General features: G+C 45.0%; 2 protein-coding genes across 7 annotated transcripts; one reads left to right on the top strand and one right to left on the bottom strand.

The window, feature by feature from the left end:
• Window positions 1-1,749: 1,749 nt before the first annotated feature.
• LOC310761596 (myelin protein zero-like protein 1) lies at window positions 1,750-27,302 on the bottom strand. Of its 6 annotated transcripts, none has more exons than XM_083611756.1 (3): window positions 27,146-27,296; window positions 3,675-3,868; window positions 1,750-2,088 (listed from the first exon to the last, which is right to left on the bottom strand). In XM_083611756.1, exons 1-3 carry the CDS (start codon window positions 27,255-27,257, stop codon window positions 1,777-1,779), a joined length of 618 nt encoding a protein of 205 aa, XP_083467882.1. In that variant the 5' UTR covers window positions 27,258-27,296; the 3' UTR covers window positions 1,750-1,776. The 6 variants fall into 6 exon arrangements, 2 of the variants coding, with proteins under 2 accessions (XP_083467882.1, XP_083467881.1); XM_083611755.1 differs by lacking the exon at window positions 27,146-27,296 and adding an exon at window positions 6,149-6,299; XR_014547563.1 differs by lacking the exons at window positions 1,750-2,088; window positions 3,675-3,868 and adding exons at window positions 23,576-23,919; window positions 25,847-26,040 and having other exon boundaries at window positions 27,146-27,302.
• LOC310761592 (myelin protein zero-like protein 1) lies at window positions 7,567-22,553 on the top strand. The gene is made up of 4 exons (XM_083611749.1): window positions 7,567-7,783; window positions 15,440-15,600; window positions 16,109-16,322; window positions 21,227-22,553. The coding sequence occupies exons 1-4, from the start codon at window positions 7,663-7,665 to the stop codon at window positions 21,397-21,399; spliced, it is 669 nt and encodes a 222-aa protein (XP_083467875.1). The 5' UTR covers window positions 7,567-7,662; the 3' UTR covers window positions 21,400-22,553.
• Window positions 27,303-27,321: the final 19 nt, after the last annotated feature.

The following is a 27,321-nucleotide window of genomic DNA, read 5'->3' as shown; positions in this document are numbered from 1 at the left end:
TGTGGTGGGACGGGGGCTTTGTCTGAATAAACAAGGTAACACCTGGGCACGTAGACAGTTCATGATGGGAAAGTACTGAAGCACGAAGTTCCTTATGTCTCTGAATGTTTTGCATATTGCTAATAATAAAAAGGGACACAGGTGGCGCTGTGGGTTAAACCACAGAACCTAGGGCTTGTCGATCAGAAGGTCGGTGGTTCGGATCCCCGCGAAGGGGTGAGCTCCTGTTGCTTGGTCCCAGCTCCTGCCAACCTAGGAGTTTGAAAGCACCTCAAAGTGCAAGTAGATAAATAGGCGCTGCTCTGGCAGGAAGGTAAATGGCGTTTCCGTGTGCTGCTCTGGTTCGCCAGAAGCGGCTTAGTCATGCTGGCCACATGACCTGGAAGCTGTCTGCAGACAAACGCCGGCTCCCTCGTCCAGTAAAGTGAGATAAGCGCCGCAAATCCAGAGTTGTCCACAACTGGACCTAACGGTCAGGGGTCCCTTCAACTTTAATAAAAGGGCTCTGCAGGGCTTGTAGAAGCAGCTTTTTTTCGCACAGCATCCTCAGCTCTGGTGTCGTCTTGTTCTTTCACTGCCTCCCCCATAAACCCCTTTTTGCCAGTGTAACTTCTGCTGAGTTCTTCAGCCATGTGACCAAACTAAACAGAGTTTGGAGCAAGGGTAAGTGTTCTCCTTCCCTGCCATGCCGGCAACACACTCATTTTCTGGGAGTTACCCTGGCTGAGCCCCCACTGAGTTGAAATGAGAGACTTCAATACATGCAGCCCTGACAGTGCCCAGGATTAGCCAGCTTAGCTGGAGATCTACCTATTCCAAACTCTGCTCATCCCGGGAGATTTTCGGCTTGGAGCCCTAATTTTTAAAGCAATTAACATTTGGAAGGAGCAGTGGAATTTCAAGGTTAACAATGCTGGTGTCTCGGGATACCATGGTTCCTCTTGAGTGCCACATTAGGAACTTCAGGCACCAATAATTAGGAAAAATTATCCAAGACCTTCCCAAGCACAGAACTGGAAGTACAAATGCATTTCATTTTTTAATAGGTTATAGTAAAACCAAAAAAAACACAAACTGCTGATTGTGTCATAATAAAACATCCTGAGTGCTTCATAAAGCTGAATTTATATCACCTTGACAGCAAAAGCAAGGTGGCATTGCAATTCATTAGACATTTCTGAAATGCCCTTTTTAATCCATTCATCCAACATCCATCTAGTCATCCAAGTCATGTATGGGAGAAGCAAGGTAAATGACCCCTGGACAGCATTGCAATTGGTTGGGCATTTTTGAAATGCTCTCTTTATTCTATCCATCCATCTAGTTGTCAAAGTCATGTATAAACACACACACACACACACACACAATCTCAGTGGTTGCTTCATAACTAAGAAACAACCATCCTGCAGAGAAGGAGGTGCTGCAAAATTTTCATTTGCTTACTAGGATTAAAGTTGCCATGGGGGAATGAGCTTTTAGTACATTTTAGTTCAAGCATAGGCAAACTCCGGCCCTCCAGATGTTTGGGACTACAATTCCCATAATCCCTAGCTAACAGGACCAGTGGTCAGGGATGATGGGAAATGTAGTCCCAAACATTTGGAGGGCCAGAGTTTCCCTATGCCTGTTTTAGTTAGTTGCTATTTCAGCAGGGCAATATTATTTGTCTTCCATATTGCAACTCATCCCAATTCCTTCTCAACCCCATTGCTAAGTGTCCAGATAAATAAGATAGTGGACAACATTCGTAATTGCCTCAAGGGGTGTGTTTTATTTTCAGAGCAAGTAGTTTGGCAAAGAGGCTAGAACGCAGCAGTACTGAAGTACAAGTAGCCAGCAGGATGAAATATTTCCGGAGCTTGCAGGAATATTCTCTTTCTCCACAACTTTAACTTCAATTGGCCTTTCTTCAGTGACTACATCTGGAGGGTTCTTAACATCACAGAAATAAGTGCCATTGTCTGTAGGTTGCATGTTTTCTATCTTGATGGATGCATCTTGCTTTAAAAAATCTCCAGCCCATGTGCTGCGGCCAGTGAATTGTGTATTCTTCCCATCATATGCTTTCTCATTTGAGTAATAGAAAAACTGTAAGCATAAAAACAAACACAATCACTTTGTTAATCGCTGCTTTGAGTTGAACATAGTTGTTGAAGAAGCGGGATACAAATTTTAAATCAAACCGTGATTAACTTTGCAGGAACACGTTAATAAAAAGACCACAAAGAGACACAAATAAGCAATTCTGATAAATGAAAGGGAGAGAGATCAATAGAAGAAATATGTGAGCAAAGTATCTCAAAGACTGCAATTTGAGGACAGGCAAAAATATGGGACACTAGAGCAAAATGTGGAGTTGCACTTGCCTGTTTCCGCATCAATGTAAGGGCATCCAAACGAGTCTCTCCCCATCTCAGTGTTGTCTTGTACTTTCCCCCCTTTTAATGTGGGGTTTGCAATTATTGGAAAGTCTATAACAGCCAGGATTGAAAAACCCCACACTGAAAGTGAGGAAGGTCTGAGACATCACTGGGATGGGGAAGATGTTAATAGCAGGACAGGCAGGTACAAATCCACATTTAGTTCCTGTGTGGAAAAAACTCATTTGGTTCTTATTGAGTGCTGTCAATACACAACAGACAATACTGTTGTGAGTTTGGTGGGAGGTTAGACTTCTAATTCCAGGATCCAACAAGGATTTGATTGCTGAAATAGCCAGACCAGCTTTTTGGTGAGGTAATTCCCCCCTAAGCAGTGCTAGAAATGGAGATATGAAAGCTAGGAGTTAAATGGCACCTTAAACATAGGTTATGGGCACAACAATGGAATCTCTGGACACGATTTTTAAATGAAAAGAATACAAAGCTGAAAATGAATGAACTGCAGCTAAAATTTTATGTTCATTTTTCACATGGTCCAGTCCTTCCCCTGCCCACCCGTCTAATATTATTCAGAGGGTGTCTTCTCCAGTCTTCAGAGAGTAGCTGGAAGTGGAGAGGCAGAAAAAGGTCCTCCTTTTCTTCCACTCTGCAGTTTTAAACTGAAATTTTAGGTGCAGTATTGGGCCCAGAGGTCAGAAATTGCTTGCACTAATGAAATTCCAGGGCGCACAATGTGCCTAGAACAATGGGAGTTTCAAACACTGCCCCTAATTATGGGTCCTTAAGGTAACAAAGGAAATGGCTCTGAGCAAATGGGTGTCTCCCCACCAGTGCCCCCCTACTGGCTGGTGGTTAGAAGGACAAAAGCCAGAGTTGGTATGTGTGAGAGCTAGATGCTAGAAGCAGGCTGCAGGCAGGAGCCTGTGAGGGGGAGACATGCTTGGTTTCTGCTGGAATCAAAGGTTGTGGGAGAAGCAAGACCTGCTGGCGTGTTAATGCTGTAAGCCCCTGCACCATAGGGTGAGGTTGCATATATGTGTAAATAAACCATATATCATAAAGACACCCCAGTCTCTGCTGCCCCTCATTCTGAGGAAACCAAACCTATGGTAAGCACCTGGAACCCCTGGAATCTTGTAACACTCAGAGATTAGGGTGGCGTGCAACAATACATTGCTTCAATAAGGCATTCATTCAGTTGACAAAAGAAAAGTAGTGGTTTCCAAACATGTAATCCACTTTCACCACAAAATCTAATGCAAATCTAGCTTTCCCTCAGTCATTAACTCTTACAGTTATGGGACGGTCATCTGTTCCCCGTTTTCGATAGCTCCAGGTAGCAGAGGCTGTAGTAGTAATCTTCTCTGATGATGTGAACTTGCATGGAAGCTTCGCTACTGTCCCAATCTCCACAATCAGTTCTGCTGGTGTGGACACTATAACAGCTGCAATATCGGCGGTTGCAGAACAAAATACCAACCAGGTCCCTTTAAAGCAATAGAATTACACAGTTTACTTTAGAGCAATGTAAAGCTAGACGAAGGCATGCGTAAGTTAGCCTACTTTGAATATTTATTTATTTTTGCTTAAAATATTGATATAGCGCCCATAATGGGGGGGGGACCTTGAGGCTGTTTATAATAAAATTGATTAAAAACAACATCTAAAAATCAATGCAGCTGCATTTACAGACAGAACAAAATAGTCATGAAAAACATATGGATGGTATCTAACACCGTCATTCCATTAGCACAATGCATTTTGGCTGCACAATGGAGATTCCTCTTCCCATGCAACCTGCTTGGGGGGTTCACCTAAAATTCTGGAGAAGATTTGAGGGAGGGGACCGAGGAGAAGTTCCATGTACTGCACAGCTGCAAGTTCTTGTGCCACAGACTATGACACTTATTTCCATGATCTCAAGAACCCTCCAGACATAGTCACTGCAGAAATGCCAACTGAGAGAGAAAATCCCTGGAAAGATCACAACCACAACTTCTAGAAAAATTGACTTAGAATAGAAAAAAATGGTTTAAGGTTTGAGTAAGGGTTAGCTAGGCCAAAGGGGTGCCATTGCCTTTGGCCCAAGCCACCCAGAAGTGGGTGGAGCTATCCCACAATATTGGAGAGATGCAGGACACACAGCCTGCAGATCAGCTGAGAAGCAGAATTATCACCCTTTCCCTACTCATCAAATGATTGATCTGATGAGTGGGGAACAGGCAATTTGCATCCCTATTAGGTCACTGGGCTGGGAAGAGAGATTTCAACCTCTCCACCCACCCCAGAACCACCTATATTTTAATCCCTCCCCCTATTTTTTGCTGCTGCTTCCTGTTATGTACTGAAGTTCTCACCCTGGGCCAGCAGGGGGATACTGTAGTAATGCAAATAAGGGATCGAAAGTGACGTTCAGTGATCGGATAGCTTTAGAAAATTGTTGCAGTTACGTTGTACTGGAGCTCTATATAAGCAGGCTGACTGAACCCTTCAGTTCAGTTCTGTTCTGTGAATAATCAAGAGCTGTTTGAAGAATTGCTGTGTCATCTGATATGTTCACCCACAACTTAACACTTCCTACATTGGTGGGGTCTTGGGGGGCCAAGCCCAGAGTCTAGAATCACTTACAGGCAGGAGCCATTATGATCTGCCCATGAGTATCTGGTAACAGAAGGTGTTTGGTCATAACTGAGCCAAAGCAAGAAATGGTTTGAACCATTCTTTAAACTGTCTGTTTTGTTTTGTTACTGAGCCGCAACCCACTTTAAAGCTTTGTACTTTCTTCATGGCAATTCTAACAGTTAAGGAAAGCAAATCCTGTTATGAAGTGGAATTAGCCTGTATAATCAGTTCCCAAATGAACCTGTTCCTGCCGCAGCTAATGTGCATAGAAGAACACACACAAGACATTTTGCAGCTACCCAGAAGGCTCTTCACCCACAGCCAGCCTTCTTTTGTTATTCTGAATCTCACATAACAAAATATTTACTTCTAATAAAAGGGATATTTGTCAATTGGACACATGAATTTATATGAGTTTCCAGAGATAATTGGATGCAATTTCATTCTGTACTGGTGCTCAGTACTGAGAGCTTCTTTGATGGATCAAACTTTGGAACTTTAAAAGCGTGCAGCAAGTTTATTTTAAAGTAATTGATATTAGCTCATTCCATCAGAAGCAGAGCACATCCAATTTCACATTGTACTATAAGGATTTTCGTTCACAAATGTTTCATTGCTCATATTCTTTTGTTTACTATTCTTAAGATACAAGTATAGCTGTGGAATTGGCTGCTCAATTTATACTTAAGTTCCCAAGATTTTTCTTTTTGGTGATTATATACTGCATATAAAAAATACGTAGACTAGAAAATGGTCAAAGAAACTTGGAATCCAAAGCACACTTTCTCAGAAGTAGTAAGGCCCGATTAATACAATGGACTCCGTAAACCTATTCAGGATTGCAAGCTTAATTTACAAGCCCTCGGCATGTGAGCCGGACACACCGCACCGAGAGGGAACGCCGAAGGTCTGCAGTTACTAAGACTGCCCGCGACCCAGAGATCGACCTTAACAGGACCAACCTCTGCTCCGCCCTCGAAGCGACCCCTCTTTTCCCGCCCAAAGCGACTTTTGCTCCCCGCCAGGGACCCCAGGAAAGGGGGTGGGGCCAGGCCACGTGTTCTCCCCGCCCGGGAGCCGCTTGCCCCGCCCTCTCGCCATTCCCGCGCGCCCCAGCGGAGACGGAGAAGAGCGGCAGCCCTCACCGTGGCCCAGAGCCAAAGCCAGCGCCAGGCAGAGCGCAGGCGCACGGGCGGGGAAAGAGCGCTTTCGCTTCCCGGGGCCGCCGGTTGCTGCGGCCGCGGAGGCGGCAGCCATCCTTCTGCCTCCGGACACCCTCTGCGCCCCATTGTTGCGCCGCCGCCCACCTCACAGCCATTGCTGGGGGGCGGGAGGGGGGGCAAAGCGACGCCGCCGAGTCCGGCTTGCGCGAAAGTCAAAGCACGAGGCCCTTTGCTGCCCTCGAATCGTGCGCGCAGTTGTGGGCGCTGAAACTGAAGGGAGACAGCAGGGAAAGGGCTCAGGAAGCTGACCTTGTGGCGGGAATAAAACTCCCCTACGAGGAATGCTTAGAACAGTGTTTCCCAAACTTGGGTCTCCAGCTCTTTTTTGGACTACATTTCCCATCATCCCTGACCACTGGTCCTGCTAGCTAGCGATGATGGGAGTTGTAGTCCAAAACCAGCTGGCGACTCAAGTTTCGGAAACACTGGGTTAGAACAACATTGGGGAAAACCCAACAAACTTTGTGTGCTCACCTTCACAAAAAACACATGAAGTGGTTAAGCTGAGCAATGGAGACTTGCCTCCTCTACATGTCCCCATTGAGCTTACTGGTTGAACACCAGCAAGTACTATCTATTCTGTTACCGCATTTGTCCTCTAAGTTTATTTACCCAGGAATGTTCTACAAGAGGAAATCATAGTACTGTAACTTGTTTATTTGACAAGAGATCCAAACTAAAAAGGCTAATGGGAAGTGGGGCTGTACTGTGTTAGTGTATCCACACATTTTGCCATGGCAGCTTTCTAAAATGGGAAGAAAATGTGGCTGTGCTTGATTTATCATCTGTCACTAATATACGTATTACAGCTGTACAAGCTCCAAGAATTAGGATCACAGAGCTTAAAAAGGCCAAGTTGGTTCCAATAGGAAAAAGGTTATTTGAAAACATTCACTTAAAGATGGCTTGTTTGGTTCCAAACATGTTCAAGACAGTTTTCCAGAACAGTCCTGCAGATTGCAACACAGACAGCGCTTCTCCAAAAACACAGATTTCCAAGAATACCATGATCAACAGGATAAACAAATTCCTTTCAGTAGCATCTTAGAGAACAAGTTTGTTATTGGTATGAGCTTTCGTGTGCATGCACACTTCTTCAGATCAACAGAGTCAGCCAGTAAAGCCAGAAAATGCATCAACTTCTGAAACAGGAAAGATTTATTATTGTTGTCACTGGAAAAAGTTGTCAATCAGCTGGTGACACAGATCCCAAGTGACTAATTGATATTTCATGTAATGTATGGAGTCGCTCTGCAAATGTGCCCATCCCTCACAGAACGCCCCCAAAGGGGGCGGGCAATTTCTCTTTAAATGGCCCTCCATTGGGAGGCTGGCAACCTGAGCTCCCAATCGCCCTGCGACGAAACCGGGCAAAAGAGCTCGACACTCGCACGTTGGTTCGACTTGGTTTCTACAGTCCCCTTCCCGGCAGGAAAATGGCAGCGGCGACCGTGGCGGTGGCGGCGTTAACGGCGCCAGGAGGCGGCGGCGGCGGCTGCAGTCCGAGACTCGCCGCCTGGCTCAGCTCGTTGCTGCTGGCAGCGGCTCTCGGCTCGTGTGAGTGGGTTTCCCGTGTCGGGGTCGGCGCGCCTGAAAGGGAAGGAGGGGAGCCAAGGAGGGAGAAAGCAGGGCGGGAGAAAAGCCTTTCCTCTTCGCTGAGCCCCGCCGTCTCCGCCAGAACTCGGGCGGCGGGGGAAGCGGAGCGCGCGCGGGAGGCGAGTCGTCTGGGGCGTGTGAACGCGACGCTGCGGCAGAGCGGAGCGCTGTTTCCTCGGTGCTGTTGGGTGTCGGCGGGGGATTCCAGGTCTCCCTGAGCCCCCCTCGCAGCCCCTCCCTGGTCTCTCTCCGGTAAAAGGAAGAGTGGGTGGGGGTGAGCTAACTTGCGTGTCATGATGGTGGCGGGTGTACGTGCGAATCGCTTTGCAGAAGAGCCCAGGGCGGAACAGAGACCAAGGAAGAGCAGGTGACCTCTCTCTCTCCCTCTGCCACTCCGCCCTTTGGGTCTTTAGGTTGAGCTCTGCACAGATAATAATAAGGGTAAGACAGCCAGGCAAGAGGGGAAATTGACTTTTCCTACCCTGCTGCATGACAGTTAACCAACACATCAACAAAGCAGAAATAAAGACAGAAAGATCTTCCATGATGTGTACTTAATTATCTGCTAACACAGAGAGAGAAGAGCAGAATAAATGCTGAACTGTGGTCTGTATCCCTGCACTTGATGGACTGTTGGGAGTGGGGTAGCTGGTGAAGGAAAATTAATACCCAATATCCCCACATCACGGGATCGCGGGTGGCGCTGTGGGTAAAACCTCAGCGCCTAGGACTTGCCGATCGCATGGTCCACAGCGTCATTTTCCCCTTGAACGATGTATGACGAAGGAAACAAAGGTCACAGACAGGGCCCAGCTGACCACTGAGAAAGCCAAAGGTTAGATAGAGGGCAGGATGTTCAGACAGCTGTGGCTTGTCTGCGGGTGGAAGTGTGCTCCACACCTGGTGGTCATTCCTTCAGTCATGTTCCTATCAATTGGGAATTTTAGCAATGCTTCTGCCAAGAATTCAAAGGTTAGAGATAGAGCAATGCTCTTGCCAAGGAGGCAAGAGAAGGAAGGAGGATTGAATGCCTTCTTTGCTTGTGGCTGTAAATTTGTTGGCATGGTTGGTGAATCTGTTTCTGACCTCTTGACTAGTCTTCAAAAGACTGGGAGTGGGAGTGGGAGAAAGTACAGAGCAGTGTAATTTTGTTACCTCCAATTCTGACTGCTGCAAGTCTGTTGGAACCAAGTTTCAAGGTAGAAATGTAAGCACACCTTCTGTATTTGACAGGATTACAAAACAAGCAGTATACTTAGGGCTTGCTGTTGGAAAGGTACTTTTAAATGTTGCAACATACAAAACATATTCAGGTGTTTGGCCACGGAATGTAGTCTGGGATTCTGCCAAGCGTACGCTACTGAAAGATTTTGTCAAGGCCTTCACACAGCAAAACCTCTGACACCAACTGCTTCTTAGCCACGTCAGATACAGTGGTACCTCTAGTTACGGACATGATCCATTCCGGGGTGCCATTTGCACCCGGAAAAGTCTGTAACTAGAGTGCTGCTTCTGCACACACACACGGCGCAATAGAACACTTCTGCGCACATGCGCGCGGCGAAACCCAGAAGTATACACTTTCGGGCTTGCTGCGTTCACAAGCCGAAAAGACAGAACATGAACCTAATGCAACACAGGGTAAACCTGTAGGATTTGGGGGGTGGGGACTTGTCTCTGTTTGGAAATACTGTGGTACCTTGGTTGTCGAACATTACAGAAGCCAAACGTTTTGGTTTCTGAACGTCGAAAACACAGAAGTGAATGTTTCCGTTTTCGAACGTGCCTCGGAAGTGAAATGGCTTCCGAGGCGTGTTTCTCCATTTTCTGAATGGAATTTGCCGACCACCCATTGCACCTTGGTTGTTGAACGTTTCAGAAGTTTAAAGGTCTTCTGGAATGGATTATGTTCGACAACCGAGATACCACTGTACACCAAATCAAGAAATAAACTGAGATGTGGAAGAGTTGAAGTTTGTTTCAGTTTGGATAAACCTTCAGTTTTTAGAAGTCTGGAAATGTTTCATCTCTGAGCTGCAGGGGGCAGAGGAATAATATCTCTCCATAAGGTCTGGAAATATATGGGGTTCATGTTTAAGAGTCCAGTGTGGCACCTTTAAGACTAACAAATTCAGACTGCAGTTATTTACATACTTACCGCTTCTTATTACTTCTATGTTATGTACACTAATCATGCAGTGGCGTAGCGTGGGGGGTGCAGGGGGGGCCGGCCGCACCGGGCGCAACATCTGGAGGGGGCGCACTCGCAGCCTCCGGAGTCGCCGAAGAGCCTCGGGCGCAGGCTGTAGCAGAGCCCCATGCCTCGTGGAACCGACGAGCTGGCAGCGGCTCTCAGCGCGGGCCGCGGAGGGCGCGCCAGGCAGCCCCTCCTCACCGACGGGCAGCGTTCGCCTGCGGGGCTCGGCCAGCGCGCTGGGCTGGCCGTGTGGAGTCGCCGAGGAGCCGCCGCCTGCCATGCTGCCCTGGCAGCTTCAGCCGCGTCAGACAGCCGGCTCGAGGCTCCTTCCGGCTGGGTCTCCCGACGGGGCGCTGCGGGCGGAGGCTCCGGCACCAAGCGCCACGCCGCCCAGGCTCGGGTCGCTCTCTGGACGCGCGCAGCCCGCCAAACGCGCCACCGGCGGCGAATGAAGCGCCCAGCCGGAGCCACCTGCGCTCTAGTGCCTGCGCGCCGAGACCGTCCACCTGCCCCGATGGGGCCCGCCCACCCGCACTGGAGGCCGGCCGACGCACTGGCCCCAGAGCCGCCCCCTCCCCGCGCCAGAAAGAAGCCGCATCGGGGCTAGCCGGGCCGGGGAGGGAGACCGAGAAGGCTGCGCCGCGACGCCCAAAGACACGCGTCTTGGCGCAAAGGGGCTGCGGCACCCAGACGCGGAAGGGACCCTCTCCCCCTGACCCGCCACTGAACTGCAATTCCCAGCTCCCTTGGCAAATCCCAGTCCCCAAGATGCTTTATTTGAGGCAGGGGTCCTTTAATTGCAAAAACAACACCACGGAGGGCAGTAGTCACCACGAAGTTTGCCCCAGAGTAGAGCCGTCAGTATTAATGACCATGGTTAGGGGTTAGGGGGCGCAAATTACTTGCCTTGCCCCGGGTTAGGGGGCGCAAATTACTTGCCTTGCCCCGGGTGCTGACAACCCACGCTACGCCGCTGTAATCATGGCATGGATGCACACTAGAAATTGTGACAGCAAGGGCCCCTTCAGAACCAAGGTAAGACACTTAGGGGCTATGTATTAATAAGACTACAGTGTTTAAGTGTCCACTGTTTCTTTGCAAAGGAGGAGGATAGGGAGAGAACCAGGACAGGTGGAAGCCACACAAACGTTTATTCCATCAGGCTCCTCTGGCAGCAGAGATTCCTTTGGTACCAAAGTGAGACGTTTCCAGCTGGGACTAAATAAATAAATAAATAAATAATAAAAAGCAAAGCTTAAGTGTCAACAGTATGTTTGCAAGGGAGCATGATAGGGAGAAAACTAGGACAACTTGGCCATGACCTGTGGCCTCTTAGCACTACCAGGCCAAGTGGGCACCAGCTGCCATTGGCTCTTCTAAACAGATTTACTTACTTACTTACTTGTTCTCATGTTGCCACCCTCCACATCTTCCTTGGATGGGGGAAAATAGAGAAAAGCTTCAGATGCTGAATGTGAGGTGTGGGTTGGCTTGTGTGGGAAGAGGTGGTCTTTAAGGTATTGGAGTCCTGAGTCACACAAGGCTTTCTAGCTGAAAGCCTATAATATCATGGCAGGTTTCTATAAATGTAGGCTTCTATAAATCTAGATTATTGCATCATAGAAACGTGAGTGCGTTTTCTTAAGCACATTTAAACATTTAAGTCAAACTCAGCCAAGAGCATAAGGTCAAACAGATTCCTCACTGGCATTGCAGACAACTTCATTGTCCAGAAAGTGGGTGAAGCAACAAGAGGAACAGCCATTTTAGATCTGGTCCTAACCAATGTTGATGACCTGGTTAGTGGGGTAGAAGTGGAAGGATCATTAGGCGCGAGTGATCATGCTCTTCTGAAGTTTACTATACAGCGGAAAGGAGCAGCCAAGCATACTAGGACTCAATTTCTTGACTTTAAGAAAGCCGACTTCATAAAACTTAGGGAAGTGCTGGGTGAGATCCCATGGACAGTAATACTAAAAGGAAAAGGAGTTCATGATGGCTGGGAGTTTGTTAAGAGGGAAATAGTAAAAGCACAACTTCAGGCAATACCAATGAGACAGAAACATGGAAGGTGCCTAAAGAAGCCAGGGTGGCTATCTAAAGAACTTTTAACTGAGTTAAGATTAAAAAAGGATGTCTACAAAAAATGGAAAAGGGGGGAAACCACCAAAGAGGAATTCAAACAAATAGCCAGCACGTGTAGACACAAAGTCAGAAAAGCTAAAGCACAGAATGAACTCAGGCTTGCTAGAGAGGTTAAAAGCAACAAAAAAGGCTTTTATGGGTATGTTCGTAGCAAAAGGAAGAACAAAGAAACAGTGGGGTCACTCAGAGGAGAAGATGGTGAAATGCAAACAGGGGACACAGAAAGGGCTGAACTCCTCAATGCCTTCTTTGCCTCAGTCAGCAATGCCGGACCTGAAGAATTTGGAGCAAATGATTCAGCAGAGGAAACACAGCCCAGAATAACTAAGGAGATAGTACAATAATACTTGGCTAGTCTAGATGTATTCAAGTCTCCAGGGCCAGATGAACTGCATCCAAGAGTATTAAAAGAACTGGCAGATGTGATCTCAGAACCACTGGCAGTCATCTTTGAGAATTCCTGGAGAACAGGCGAAGTCCCGGCAGACTGGAGGAGGGCAAATGTTGTCCCTATTTTCAAAAAGGGGAAAAGAGAGGACCCAAATAATTACCGCCCAGTCAGTCTGACATCAATACCAGGGAAGATTCTGGAGCAGATCATTAAGCAAACAGTCTGTGAGCACCTAGAAAGGAATGCTGTGATCACCAATAGTCAGCATGGATTTCTGAAAAATAAGTCGTGTCAGACTAACCTGATCTCATTTTTTGACAGAATTACAAGCCTGGTAGATGAAGGGAACGCAGTGGATGTAGCCTACCTTGATTTCAGCAAGGCATTTGACAAGGTACCCCATGATATTCTTGTAAAGAAGCTGGTAAAATGCGGTCTTGACTATGCTACCACTCAGTGGATTTGTAACTGGCTGACTGACCGAACCCAAAGGGTGCTCATCAATGGTTCCTCTTCATCCTGGAGAAGAGTGACTAGTGGGGTGCCACAGGGTTCTGTCTTGGGCCCGGTCTTATTCAACATCTTTATCAACGACTTGGATGATGGACTCAGGGGCATCCTGATCAAATTTGCAGATGACACCAAACTGGGAGGGGTGGCTAACACCCCAGAGGACAGGATCACACTTCAAAACGACCTTGACAGATTAGAGAACTGGGCCAAAACAAACAAGTTGAATTTTAACAGGGAGAAATGTAAAGTATTGCACTTGGGCAAAAAAAATGAGAGGCACAAATACAAGATGGGTGACACCTGGCTTGAGAGCAGTACATGTGAAAAGGATCTAGGAGTCTTGGTTGACCACAAACTTGACGTGAGCCAACAGTGTGATGCGGCAGCTAAAAAAGCCAATGCAATTCTGGGCTGCATCAATAGGAGTATAGCATCTAGATCAAGGGAAGTAATAGTGCCACTGTATTCTGCTCTGGTCAGACCTCACCTGGAGTACTGTGTCCAGTTCTGGGCACCACAGTTCAAGAAGGACACTGACAAACTGGAACGTGTCCAGAGGAGGGCAACCAAAATGGTCAAAGGCCTGGAAACGATGCCTTATGAGGAACGGCTAAGGGAGCTGGGCATGTTTAGCCTGGAGAAGAGGAGGTTAAGGGGTGATATGATAGCCATGTTCAAATATATAAAAGGATGTCACATAGAGGAGGGAGAAAGGTTGTTTTCTGCTGCTCCAGAGAAGCGGACATGGAGCAATGGATCCAAACTACAAGAAAGAAGATTCCACCTAAACATTAGGAAGAACTTCCTGACAGTAAGAGCTGTTCGACAGTGGAATTTGCTGCCAAGGAGTGTGGTGGAGTCTCCTTCTTTGGAGGTCTTTAAGCAGAGACTTGACACCCATATTTCAGGAGTGCTCTGATGGTGTTTCCTGCTTGGCAGGGGGTTGGACTCGATGGCCCTTGTGGTCTCTTCCAACTCTATCATTCTATGAGTATTGTAGCACAGCAGCAGTGAGGTGGGAGACATTGCTTGCACAATGGTGTAATGGTGAGTGTCCTGCCTAAGTGGTATTCTGCTCTATTCTACCGCACGCTGGATGTGAAGGCAGTGTAGTAAATGTGGAAGTGCCAAGGCATTTCCCCATTGCGAGAATGTTTTATTTCCTGTTTTGGTAGTGCGATGTTTCATCAATCCCTGCTGGTTTGTTTGCTTGCTAAAGACACCTGGTGTGGGTTGAGCTTGGTAAAGCTCCCAATTTGTATTCTTGTTCCCAGCTGAATGGCTTTTCACAAGTTGTAAGTCTTGAGGTGTTTTTCTTTAATTCACGGGGAGCCCTGACAAACTGTGTAGCACACAGAAGCCTTCCCAAGGATTCTCTTTCTCTTTCCATTCAATAAACACATTTACCAATTTAAATTTTTTTATGCATTTTTGTGTTAAAATGGAGTTGGACTGTCAGGAATCTGGAATCCTTATCATTGCCTATGAAGGACAGCATTGATAGTGCAGCATATGAAATAACCTTCTTTGCTTATTGTTATTACATGGTGCATCGTGTGTATTCTGGTATTGAACCTGCCAAGGTTTCGGTAAAGGTGGTATGGAGTTGACCAGGTTTGTGTGAACTGGCTTTAGGGCTTGGATGGTGTTTTGCCAAAGGCAAAAGGCTTCTTTTTAAAGAATCCTTGAAGCAAAGACAGAGCACTAGTGGAAAAATGCTGAATTTTATTGAGCAAAATAGGACTTTACAAAGGTACAAAATCTTACCCAAGTTCAAATAATAATTCCTCCTTTGTCAATGAATGGATAGGCAAACAATACACAAGAACTTTCTACGCATTTTTCTGTCATTGGAGGATGTTTTAACTTACCAGTCTTTTACTAGAATGGTTACTTAGATGAACTGTTGATAGTTGCCCTTGACCAACACTCAACAATTGGGTAAATATTCAGTGATCAAGTTCATAGGTCCAGTTACAGATAGGTAGCTGTGCTGGTCTGCCATAGTCAAAACAAAAAAAAATTTTTCCTTCCAGTAGCACCTTAAAGACCAACTAAGTTAGTTCTTGGTATGAGCTTTCGTGTGCATGCACACTTGTTCAGATACACACTGCCAAGTTCATAGGGTATGCATTGCATTCAGGATGAAGTTTATACAGTGACTGATCTCACACAAAAGCAGAAATAACGCTGGATGTTTCCAGAACAAATGGACTAAGTGCGACTCAATGAATATTTGATGGGGCATTTATTCTGGGCTATAAGATTTCTATTGTAGCTCTTCATCTAACCCTCTTGTGTAATGCTATCATTTCATTCTGCATTGCTTACAATGGGTCCTGCATCCTGATTTTTGTGGTGTTTTTGACAGCCCAGGTTTCAGCTCTGGAAGTATACACACCAGCAGAACTCTCTGTGGAGAATGGGACAGAAACGAAGCTTCCGTGCAGCTTTTCATCCTCAGAGGTGATCAGCAGTGCCGCTACTGTTACCTGGAGCTTTCAACCAGAGGGATCAACTACTTCTATGGCGGTAAGAGATGATGATTGAAGTAAGATGAGAATTAAACAAGAGCCTGCAACAAAGCAGATTAAACATTTCCCTGCTATTTCATACCTTTCTGCTCCTGCTCACTTTTATCACTGGTAAGAGTACATATTTAGGCTGCCTCGGAATGCCGGTTGATCCTATTATGTTTGGTATCATGGATAGTCGTCCTTCTGTGTTTGCTCCACAATACTTCAGTGGCAGAAGTATTATTAAGGTGAGGGGTTGTTTTGAACAAGTGACACATTTGTTAGCCACCTACCCACACTTCACCATAGGTTCCTGTTTTGTTAGCAGGATATGTCAAGTTTAAAGGTGTATGAGGTGATGGCAATAATAGGTCCAGTAGTGATCCTGTAGCAGCAGCTGGAAATTGGGGCAAGTGAGTCAGAGTAAGGTCTCACTCTGAGCAATTGTATCTACTCCCAGACCTCCCTTTGTGGGGAAAACTAGGATTTTAACACTGTATCCTGTTTTGTGTTCCCAATTACAGTTCTTCTATTATTCCCATGGCAAATCATATTCTGGGAAGGATATACAATTTAAGGACAGAAGCAGCTGGGCAGGTGACCTTAACAAGAAAGATGCATCTATCAGTATATCCAACATGCAATTCCGGGACAATGGCACTTTCATCTGCGATGTCAAGAACCCTCCAGATATAGTTGTCACACCTAGTGAAATCTCAGTCAGAGTTGTGGAAAAAGGTACTGCCGTCTCTGGATACAAAAGTACTAGTAATAATGGTTGATAAAATGCTTTTGTGAAATATTTGATTAAATTACTCTACAAAAATCCATCACTTACAGGAGTATTATTTTGGCTGTTCTTGCATAACTTGTATTTTATTCAGAATGTTTCTGTGAATAAATTGAACTGTTTTAAAAGAACTAAAAATCCTGTATGTAGTTAGGTTTTGGAATTATGGCTTTAATTTGCTTCTTAGAGCCAGCGTCAGCTGTCTGGTAAACAGTTTGGAAGGTGCTACAAATTTAGAAGAAAAGTTTGGTTTATATTGTAGTCTATTGATAGGATTAAGTGAGCTATGCTTATTTTATGGCTGAAGTTGTTTGTGGATAGAGATAGAAGAGATAATGTAGCCCAAGGGTATAACTAAAGAGTGATTTGAAATTGACTCAATCTGGGTGGATTTCAAAATGACAAAAAGTTCAATAGGCCACTAAAAGAACTTCTTTTAAACAAATGGCATTCACAGTTAGAGAATAAAGTGTTCTTAGCAGTTCAAAGAGATAGCAGTGGCTTGTTTCCACAGTTAGGCATGAGTATGTGTGTATGTATGTATATGTATATTTCTTAGATGTGCCAAGTTTGCTTTTGTTCTTCTGTGAATGCTGAGTCTTAGTATAGTTGTATGCTCCAATATTCTGAAGTGCAGGTTTGCCAAGAGGCAACAGTTACTAGTTTATGATTATTGTGATTAAGAGCCCAGGGCGGAACAGAGACCAAGGAAGAGCAGGTGACCTCAGGAGAGCCAGTGTGGTGTAGTGGTTAAGAGCAATAGACTCGTAATCTGGGGAACTGGGTTTGCGTCTCCGCTCCTCCACATGCAGCTACTGGGTGACCTTGGGCCAGTCACACTTCTCTGAAGTCTCTCAGCCCCACTCACCTCACAGAGTGTTTGTTTTGGGGGAGGAAGGGAAAGGAGAATGTTAGCCGCTTTGAGACTCCTTAAAGGGAGTGAAAGGCGGGATATCAAATCCAAACGCCGCTGCTGCTGCTGCTGCTGCTTCTTCTTCTTCTTCTTCTTCTTCTTCTTCTTCTTCTTCTTCTTCTTCTTCTTCTTCTTCTTCTTCTTCTTCTTCTTCTCCTCCTCCTCCTCCTCCTCCTCCTCCTCCTCCTCCTCCTCCTCCTCCTCCTCCTCCTCTCCTTCTGCTACTCCGCTCTTTGGGTCTTTAGGTTGAGCTCTGCACAGATAATAATAAGGGGTAAGTGCTAAGCCAGGCAAGAGGGGAGATTGCTGCGTCCTTGAATCAATCTCTTTCCTCTCTGCTGGTACCGGATAAAACACCCAAGACCTTGTATGTCTGAAATTGGTGTTGCCATTGTTTGGCTTTGAGTTTCCTGCCTTCATTTGTAGTGCTGCTTGCTTAAGCAGACTGATGGATAGTTTACTTTCTGGCTGGGTAGTTGTTAGTAGTTATAGTTTGAGGCTGAGAAAGTAGCATTTTTTTAAGCGTAATGTTTGTTTCTAAGCTATGTTAATCTAGGAAAAGCTTTTCCCCAGACCTGTTGAGGTTTTTAGCTCCACTGAAATAACTGTTTGCTCCCTGTTTACCCCACCTTAATTGATAGGGGAAGCCACTGCTGATTGATGACAATTAACCCATAAGCATGGAAGTCAGCAACTGCTTGTTGCAAATTACAGTGATCTTTGTTGATGTGGAGCTGTTGGAAATCACTCTCATGACCTAAAGTGCTCTGTGTTTCCATTTGCCATATTAGGCTGGTCTATTTCAGTATCTTCCAAAATTTTGCAATGCTAGCTCAGCAAAGCATTAGGTAGTATTTACCACCATCCATCTTCTAACTTGTTATCATGCCATCTTATTGATGACATTGTTAAGAGCACATAGGCCAGGGAAAGGGAATTTGTGACTCTCTAGATATTGGTCTCCCATCAGCTTCAATAAACATAGCCAATGGTTAGGGATGATGTGAGTTGTAGTCCAACAGCTGAAGGTGTCCGACACATGATTCTTTGTATACTGCTGACTGTATTGTATTGTTGAGCTCATATTAGCAGTGGTACATCCAGAAGGGAAGGATCTTTGCCTAAACTAATGAGATTGGTTTTTATTGAGAGTCTTCCTTTGGTAATGAATTTTCACAATTGGTTATTTTTAATTATTAGTATATTTGAAATAAGATTTTTGATCAAAAAGTTTTATAATCTATTTGGAAGACTCAACACCATAGATCAGTTGTGACTATGGAATGCTTGTAAGGTTTTTCCTGTTGCATTTCATTAGCATCCCATTAAGTAGAAGTAATTTCTCTGTTACATGAAATTATTCTGTATTTGATTATGCATTTGAATAAGGAATAATTTTTCTTTGACTCAGAAGGGTGTAAACATGTTAGGTTAGGGTAATCTGCTCTTGACTCACTTCCATCCATACTAGGTCCGCCTCTGGTAGAAAAATGCAGATTTTGACAAGAATCACTAACTAATTATAAAATACAATTCATTGCAGTGAAACTGTTTTTTTCTTAGTTAAGCAGAATTTATATAAAATCTGGGCTCCTTTGGAGGACAGTTTTGGGGTATAAAGCTGATAAATAAAATAAATTTTCTACTGTTATTTTCCTCACAAAAAAACCTTCAGACTGCTACTATATTATGCCAAGGGACAGACAATAAAGGAAAGGCAATTTTTAAAAGGTGTGTACAAAAATATCCTTATTTTGTAAGTCATGCTAATTTCAGTAGTCTGCAAAATAGGTTAATTTACTAGGAAACTTTTTCATTTGCTGCTGCCTTTCTTCACTTAGAATTTTGGTAAAGTCAGATCAAAATTTTCAGACTTAACCTCCCTAAGAGAAAAAGAACTTTAATTGTTTGAATGTATACTTGTTCAGTGGGACGCAGGTGGCGCTGTGGGTTAAACTACAGAGCCTAGGACTTGCTTATCAGAAGGTCGGCGGTTCGAATCCCCGCGACGGGGTGAGCTCCCGTTGCTCGGTCCCTGCTCCTGCCAACCTAGCAGTTCGAAAGCACGTCAAAGTGCAAGTAGATAAATTGGTACCGGTCCGGTGGGAAGGTAAATGGTGTTTCTGTGTGCTGCTCTGGTTCGCCAGAAGCAGCTCAGTCATGCTGGCCACATGACCCGGAAGCTGTATGCCGGCTCCCTCGGCCAATAAAGAGAGATGAGCGCCGCAACCCCAGAGTCGGTCACGACTGGACCTAATGGTCAGGGGTCCCTTTACCTTTATACTTGTTCAAGTGTTCGTGTGGCTCCTTGTTGTGGTGGATAGGTTGGCATCCACCTGTCTCGGGAGTGAAGTCAAACTGTTGGCGATAAACCATCATTAAATTAGAAGATGAGTTGCAAGCTCACTGGGGTATTGACCTCATGATTTCCTGGAATGTAATTTTATTGTTAAGGACTCCAGCCCAGTTTTTATTTTTAAAACTTTGGTCACGATTTGGCAGGTCAGATACTCAAAATTGACCACATATTTTTAGAGAGCTATCACTGCAATGATTACAATGTCACATTAAGAGATCAGCATTTAAAGCCTGGTCAGTCATGAGGTTTAATGAAGGAACTTGATTAGACACCATCTTTCAGCCTTTCTTATCTTACAGGTTGGTGGTCAGGATAAAATTATGTGGGGAGATGAACCTTTTATGATGCTCTTTGGAGAGGAAGAGTGCAATAATTTATTTATTTTTAAAAAATAAATTAGTCTGCACTGTGTTCAGGAGGAACACAAAAGCAGAAATAATATTGGATGTCTCTCTAGGATCAGGTCCACAATTTAGGCATGCTTCTGGATCCAGCTCTGTCCTTAGAGGTTCAGCTAGTCTCAGTGGCTAGAACAGCTTTTTACCAGCTGTTCAACAGCTATGACCATTCCTTAACCAGGAAAGCCCTGCCACAGTAGCTCATGTGTTGGTTATTTCAAGACTCGGTTACTGCAATGCGCTGTATGTGGGGCTTTCTTTTTGCTTGATCCGGAGTTTGCAGGATGCTGCAGCACAATTGCTGACAGGAGTGAGGCCTCGTCAGCATGTAACACCTGTGCTCAAGAAATCTGCATGGGCTGCGTGATTTGCTACCAAGCCAGGTTCAAGGTGTTTATATACTATTGGTAGTATATAAATCCCATAACAACTTGGACCAGTTTACTTACGAGATCGCTTTTCCCTAGATGTGCCCACTCAATCGCTTCCATCAGTGGCTTGGGCACTACTACATGTGCTACAGAATCCCCATTCCACATTTGTAAGAACCTGATCCTTTAGTGTGGCTGCACTTATACTGTGGAACTCTCTGCCTGTTGAGATCAAGCAGGCGCCTTCACTGTACTTCTTTTGGCACCTGCTAAAAACATTTCTGTTCAGGCAAGCGTACCCAGAAGCTTAGAAAGTTGTTGTGAATGTTCATCTGCATTAGTATTTTAACTTGTGTGCGTTTTAAAGTATGGCTAAACAGGCATTTCTGTTTATCTTTTTGTAAACCGCTTTAAGGTTTTCTTTTGCAATCAAGCCGTATATAAATTTAATGAAATAAACAAATAAAATAAACATTTGAAGATAGAGTTTGCAGATAGAAGACATGCTGTAGCCCAAAGGTATAGCTAAAAGAGTGATTTGAAAGAGATATTAGATCATGGTGGGTCTCAGAATGACAAAAGTTCCTGTGTAAGCCGTTAGCAGGTTGATTTAGTTTAGGGATAGTGGGATGCCTTCAGCCTCTTTTATTTTGCAGTACTCTAGTTGCTCCTTTGGGGATTGCTTTGCATGCACGTTACCCATACATAAAACCTTTCTTCAAAGAGCAACCTTCGTTAGCCTTTTAGTAAATGTTTCATGTTGGTTCATAAAATGTTGTGGTCTCTCCTTGTCTGTCTTCTGCATTACTAGTTCCGAGGCTGCAGCATGCTGAGGGGCAGGTTGAGCAACTGGCACGGAGATTGCAGTCACTGGAGCTCTCAGCAGGTGCAGCACAGCGCATGATGGAGGAACGAGTGACCAACCTCACCCACAGAATCGAAGCACTGGAGCAGGCCATGCAACATCGCCCCTTGCAGCCATGACACTGATTCTTTTGTTTTGAGCCTTCTTTGGTTTTTGTAATGCTCCTCTACCTTGCTGCCTTGCAAGTTCACCTCCTGTTTGTTATACTTTTGTGGTTTATTATTTTTTTTATACTCCTGCTTGTGGTGGTCAGGTAGGATTGCTATGAGGAATTATGAAAAATGAAGCAAGCCATTGTGTCAGCGGTGAAAGCATCGTTTTGACAGGGTTTGGGTCATTTGACATGATTTCTGATCAATCCAAGCCTCTGCATCTCTGCCCCATTTCTCTTGCCTGAAAGTCACATAAACAGACGGTTGCTTCACCAGGCATCCTGAACCATAAAGATAAGGAGGTAGCTTTGTTGTAGCTTTTGTTTGTTTTTGTTAATCTTAGGGCCAGGAAGCATAGTTTCACATGGAGGTGATAAAAATGCCTATCTTTCCTGTTTACTGCCTGTTTATCACCTCCAGGTTTGCTAAATACATTCTTCCTTGATTCCTGTTTTATTTAGCCTAAACATGTATGCATGCTCAAATTAGTTCTTTGTAGTTAAGAGGCTTCCTCTGATCTAACTTTGTTCCCACGTGGGGATTTTTTGAAATGCTCAGAGGAAATCTGATTGGTTCTTACAAATGCTGTGTCAAAGTTCTTTTGTTAATAAAACGGCCTGGATGAGGGAGTGGCTATCGCACTTCCTCCCAGAGTCTTGCTGGTCAAGCCTCATGTCTGTTGAATTAATCAGAATTAATCCAATCATTCCTTTGCCTTCAGAATGCACCACTGCTTAGTGGTTTGCACAAATGGTGGCAGCAAACCTGACGCCCGCCCCCCCATCCTTAATACATTCCACCATGCTTGCTTTTGTTTTTCACCTGATGCCTTTTGAATTAATTTCCTACTGTTTTAAGATTGTACTTTAATGCTGTGTAAAGCCATACTGAGGTGCGAAGCTTGAATCCATGGGTTTCTCTGTCATGCTTTTATATTTGCCGTGTATCCACTGTAAGCATTTTGTTTAGAGGGAGTATTATTTGAATGCCAGTTAGTATAGTATCATGTCGCTATGTTAGTATTACTTTAAGAAAGTGCCTTTTTGTCAGTGTTCCAATGAAAAAAACCAACTGTTGGCTTTTTGAGCATCTACGAAAATAAACATAAGAATTTCTTTATAGCCAGTTTGTCTCATCCCTTCCTGGGTGTGAGAGGCCGTGGATGTGGCAGCAGAAAGCAGTGTCTTGCCAACTGCAAATTTAGGGGTGGGGAAGGGAATACCATTCAGACGTTATGCTGGGAAAAGAGGCCTCTCCTAGTTCTCCGTCCTATTAATAGTTGTACAGAAAGCTCCCTTCACAAGTCACAGTGCGTTATGAGAGATTAGCATGTACTGCAATGTGAAAGACACAACACTTCAAACAAAAGAGAAGATTGGACAGAAACAATGCAGAAATTATGTCTGGCATGCTTATGTTGCTGATACCACATAATTAGGGCATTTTTTTCACTGGAACTCACTGGAACTCGGTTCCGGCACCTCTCAGGTGGGTGCTATTGCCATTATAAGAGAAAAAGGGAGCCATTCATGGTGAGTTTCGGCATTCCTTTTTCTAGAAAAAGAGCACTGCACATAACTATAGATTTCAGAAAACAGTGTATGAGATGTTATGTTTATCTAGGAAAAGGTAAAAGGTAAATGACCCCTGGACAGCATTGCAATTGGTTGGGCATTTTTGAAATGCTCTCTTTATTCTATCCATCCATCTAGTTGTCAAAGTCATGTATAAACACACACACACACACACACACACACACACAATCTCAGTGGTTGCTTCATAACTAAGAAACAACCATCCTGCAGAGAAGGAGGTCTGCAAAATTTTCATTTGCTTACTAGGATTAAAGTTGCCATGGGGGAATGAGCTTTTAGTACATTTTAGTTCAAGCATAGGCAAACTCCGGCCCTCCAGATGTTTGGGACTACAATTCCCATAATCCCTAGCTAACAGGACCAGTCAGTGGTCAGGGATGATGGGAAATGTAGTCCCAAACATTTGGAGGGCCAGAGTTTCCCTATGCCAGTTTTAGTTAGTTGCTATTTCAGCGGGGCAATATTATTTGTCTTCCATATTGCAACTCATCCCAATTCCTTCTCAACCCCATTGCTAAGTGTCCAGATAAATGAGATACTGGAGAACATTCTTAATTGCCTCAAGAGGTGTGTTTTATTTTCAGAACAAGTAGTTTGTCAAAGAGGCTAGAACGCAGCAGAACTGAAGTACAAGTAGCCAGCAGGATGAAATATTTCCGGAGCTTGCAGGAATATTCTCTTTCTCCAGAACTTTAACCTCAATTGCCCTTTCTGCAGTGACTATATCTGGAGGGTTCTTAACATCACAGAAATAAGTGCCATTGTCTGCTGGTTGCATATTTGCTATCTTGATGGATGCATCATTCTTAAAAAGATTTCCAACCCAAATGCTTCGGCCACTGAATTGTGTATTCTTCCCATCATATGCCTTCCAATCTGAGTAATAGAAAAACTGTAATAACAGAAACAAACACATGTAACATTGCATATATACCTTTAATTTTCATCTTCATTTATAACATTGAGTGGATATATTTCCAACACCATGGAGAACTACACATGATTTCCAGTAGTTACAGAGAGCAGAACACTCAGATGCAGCCACCTGACACACGCCTTTATTTTTGTCTGGGTTTGAAAGAGTGGCATTTTATGAGAGAAAGAGCAGGTTGCACTAAACCCATGGGTGCTACTTCTGCTTTTTCTGGATATATTGAGAGGCATCTGGCTGAAAAGTTCAAGGTGTGTCATCTCAGCATAACACTGGATGAGATTGCTTTGACCTCCAAGACTTCATCCTGCCTGGGGGTTGTTGGGATTAATTGTGGGTATGGTGGCATTGTTACTGCATAGTTTAATTCACAACAGGTCTTTCTGGCAAGGCAGCTGTGCAAGAAAGGGTATAAGCAGGTTCCCCTAGCCTCCCCTTTCCATTACAAATCCCACGGGGTTCAATGGAGCTTACTCTCAGGTACTATGCACAGCCTAAGACAGTAGATTCAAGAGGAGATATGGTTTTGACTGAAACATCCCTCATCTCAAGACACGTATACAAAGACATAAAGGTTTGCATTTATCCAGTGATTCCACATGCCTGGGAGGAGAAGAGCCAGCTTGGGTGCTACTAGTGGGATAGAAATCTTCCAATAACACCTTTAAAAAGAGGAAAGGGGGGAAATGATGAGCAATTACCCCTAAGATTCTGCAGGAGGCTTAATTGAAAGGGAAAGGAGGCAAAGCAGAAACACAACTGGAAGGGTGGGTGGGGAAAATTGGAGATTGAGATTGCACTCCTATGAATGCTTACCTGGGAGTAAGCCCCTTTGAACTTACATGGGATTGGGTTTGTTTATGGTTTATGGGGCAAGAACAAATTCATTAAGAGGCTACAAAGAGACACAGTAAAGAATTGTGATAAAGGGGAGAGTCCAAGAGAAGAGAGATAGGAACAAAACATATGAAAGGCTGCACTTTATATCTAAGGACAAGCAAAATCATGGGTATAGCCAGGATTTGTGCTGGGGGGACAGGACACCCACCTGTCACCATCCTCTGTCTGGCTTTGTCTAGCAGATTTGGAATGAAACGTCTCAACAACAGTGGTTTTAAATTACTTTCTTTTGACCCCAAGGGCTCAGAAAAATCTGTCAAGATCTTTCTACCAATTTCTACTTTTAGTTAAGTTTTATTTATTGATTGATTTGGGGGAGAGCAGCAGTTCCCCTGCTTCCCCTCTGGCTATGCCAATGGGCAAAAACTAGGACTTGTCCACACTAGAGGAAAATGTGGATTTGCACCTGCCTATCACTGTGCTCATGTAGGGGCTCCCAGTGTTGTCTTGGAACCTCCCCTGTTTTAATGTGGCTTTTTTTTTATCCTTGGAAAGTCCTGAACAGCCAGGGTTAAAAAATTTCCACATTGAAAGGTCTGAGACAACATTGGGATACAGGTGGGTTGGTGGAGAGGCAGGCAGGTTCTGGGTTGTGGACAAGCCCTTGGCATCCATGTGTCCATCCACACTGTCCATCCAGTGTGACCAAGGTAGTACTCCCATCCGCAGCCTGTCTGTCCCACCACTTCCGCTACTGGTGGAGAAGGGGCACCAGCCTTGGTGCCTATTTCCAGAGAAATCTTACGAGATCTTGCAAGATTTTACCGGAACCTGCCATTGCTGCTGTCCCTTCCTGCTGGTGGCATTTCGCCTCAAGCAGTGAAAAGGGCTACGCCTCCCCTGTCCCTTTGTCCATACTGAGTGCTGTCATTCCACGACATACAATTAATTTCTACAAGACATTCATACAATTGACAAAGGGTGGTGGTAGTTTCAAAACATGTAACCCACTTGCACCACAAATGCTTGTGCAGAAATTTGCTCTTACAGTTATGGGACGACTGTTTGATCCCAGTGCTTGATAGCTCCAGCTAACAGATGTAGCAGCACTAATCATCATTGATGTTCTGAACCAGCATGAAAGCCTTGCAATTTTCCCAGACTCCACATAGATTTTTGTTGGTGAAGATACTGCAACAGCTGTCTTCTCGGGTGCTGCAGAGCAAGATGCCATCCTGGCCCCTTTAAAAGCAATAAAATAAGACTGTAGAGCCAGACAAAGCTGTGCAGAGTAATGAGGTCTCCAGCCTCTTGACATATGACGCTCTGGGAGATTAGTGAGAATAAGAAACATGGCAGCATATATGTTAAACAGATTTGTCCTCTCCACACCATCTTCCAACTTACTGTACATGTAGACTTTTCTGTCTAGTACACTTAAATTGCAATAGTATCTCCTCTGAAATGGCATCTCAGACATCAGGCAGGCAAATCCAGTGCTGGAGCTTTCCTCTCTAGAGCGACTGGCTCCTCTGATGTCCCAGCCCAATCAACAGTGGATCAAACTTTGGGACTTTATAAGAACTGCTAAGCTCTACTCCTCAAGAGCTTCACTGCTCCAACTGAAGAGACACTTAAGGAAAAGGGGTAAGTTAGGTATGAGGCCGAAGATGGTTCTCAGTACCATCTTTGGAATTCCTAGGTCCTTGACTTGATCTACAAGTACAAATACAGTATCACTGAGGCGCTGGGGTGCAAAGCCACCAAATGCATCTAAAAAAGTAATTCTGGGGTCATTCACCTTGCCGTGCTCCAGGAATAACTTAGAAGAAAGCACTACAAGTAAAAACAGAAAACCAGAAGGCTGAAGTAACCAGTTCCCAATATTTTACTTTTTACAAAAAGAGGTGTAGACTGAAATCCAAAGCAGTTTCTCTGAAGTAGGTAGGTCCTGTTGTAAACAATGGACCCCGCACCCCTGTTTAGGATCACAAGCTTCCGAGAGGGTACTAAGGCCGCAACGTCAACACCACACAACCAAGTGTGAGATCCCTCCGTAGCATTAGTTAATCTTCCTCTCTTTGCCACTGCTCATAAAGCCGCCTTCTTCCCAGCGTAATTCCTCATCCAGTGATTTCCCCTTCCAAGCAACCCCTCGTACTAAGGTTTTCCGCAATCCATCCTCTGCTCCCCCCGTCGAAGCGACCCCTCTTTTCCCACCCAAAGCGACTTTTGCTCCCCGCCAGGGACCCCAGGAAAGGGGGTGGGGCCAGGCCACGTGTTCGCCCCGCCCTCTCGCCATTCCCGCGCGCCCCCTTCGGAGACCGAGAAGAGCAGCAGCCCTCACCGTGGCCCAGAGCCAAAGCCAGCGCCAGGCAGAGCGCCGGCGCGCCGGCGGGGAAAGAGCTCTTTCGCTTCCCCGGGCCGCCGCTTGCTGCGGCCGTGGAGGCGGCAGCCATCCTTCTGCCTCCGGACACCCTCTCCGCCCCATTGTTGCGCCGCCGCCCACCTCACAGCCATTGC

The sequence above is a fragment of the Podarcis filfolensis genome (assembly GCF_964270895.1).
Source record: "Podarcis filfolensis genome assembly, chromosome: 4".
NCBI classification, from domain to species: domain Eukaryota; kingdom Metazoa; phylum Chordata; class Lepidosauria; order Squamata; family Lacertidae; genus Podarcis; species Podarcis filfolensis.
The sequence above is the reverse complement of the archived record's forward strand: the minus strand, read 5'-3'. Positions and strand labels throughout refer to the sequence as shown.

Bases quoted from the DNA above. Each gene is read 5' to 3' on its own strand.
- LOC310761592 (XM_083611749.1), top strand. From the start codon at position 7,663: ATGGCAGCGGCGACCGTGGCGGTGGCGGCGTTAACGGCGCCAGGAGGC. The intron at 7,784-15,439 runs GTGAGTGGGTTT...TGTTTTTGACAG, and splicing joins GGCAGCGGCTCTCGGCTCGT to CCCAGGTTTCAGCTCTGGAA. The intron at 15,601-16,108 runs GTAAGAGATGAT...TCCCAATTACAG, and splicing joins GATCAACTACTTCTATGGCG to TTCTTCTATTATTCCCATGG.
- LOC310761596 (XM_083611756.1), bottom strand. From the start codon at position 27,257: ATGGCTGCCGCCTCCACGGCCGCAGCAAGCGGCGGCCCGGGGAAGCGA. The intron at 3,869-27,145 runs GTGAGGGCTGCT...ATTGCTTTAAAG, and splicing joins GGCTTTGGCTCTGGGCCACG to GGACCTGGTTGGTATTTTGT. The intron at 2,089-3,674 runs GTAAGAGTTAAT...TTATGCTTACAG, and splicing joins CAGATGACCGTCCCATAACT to TTTTTCTATTACTCAAATGA.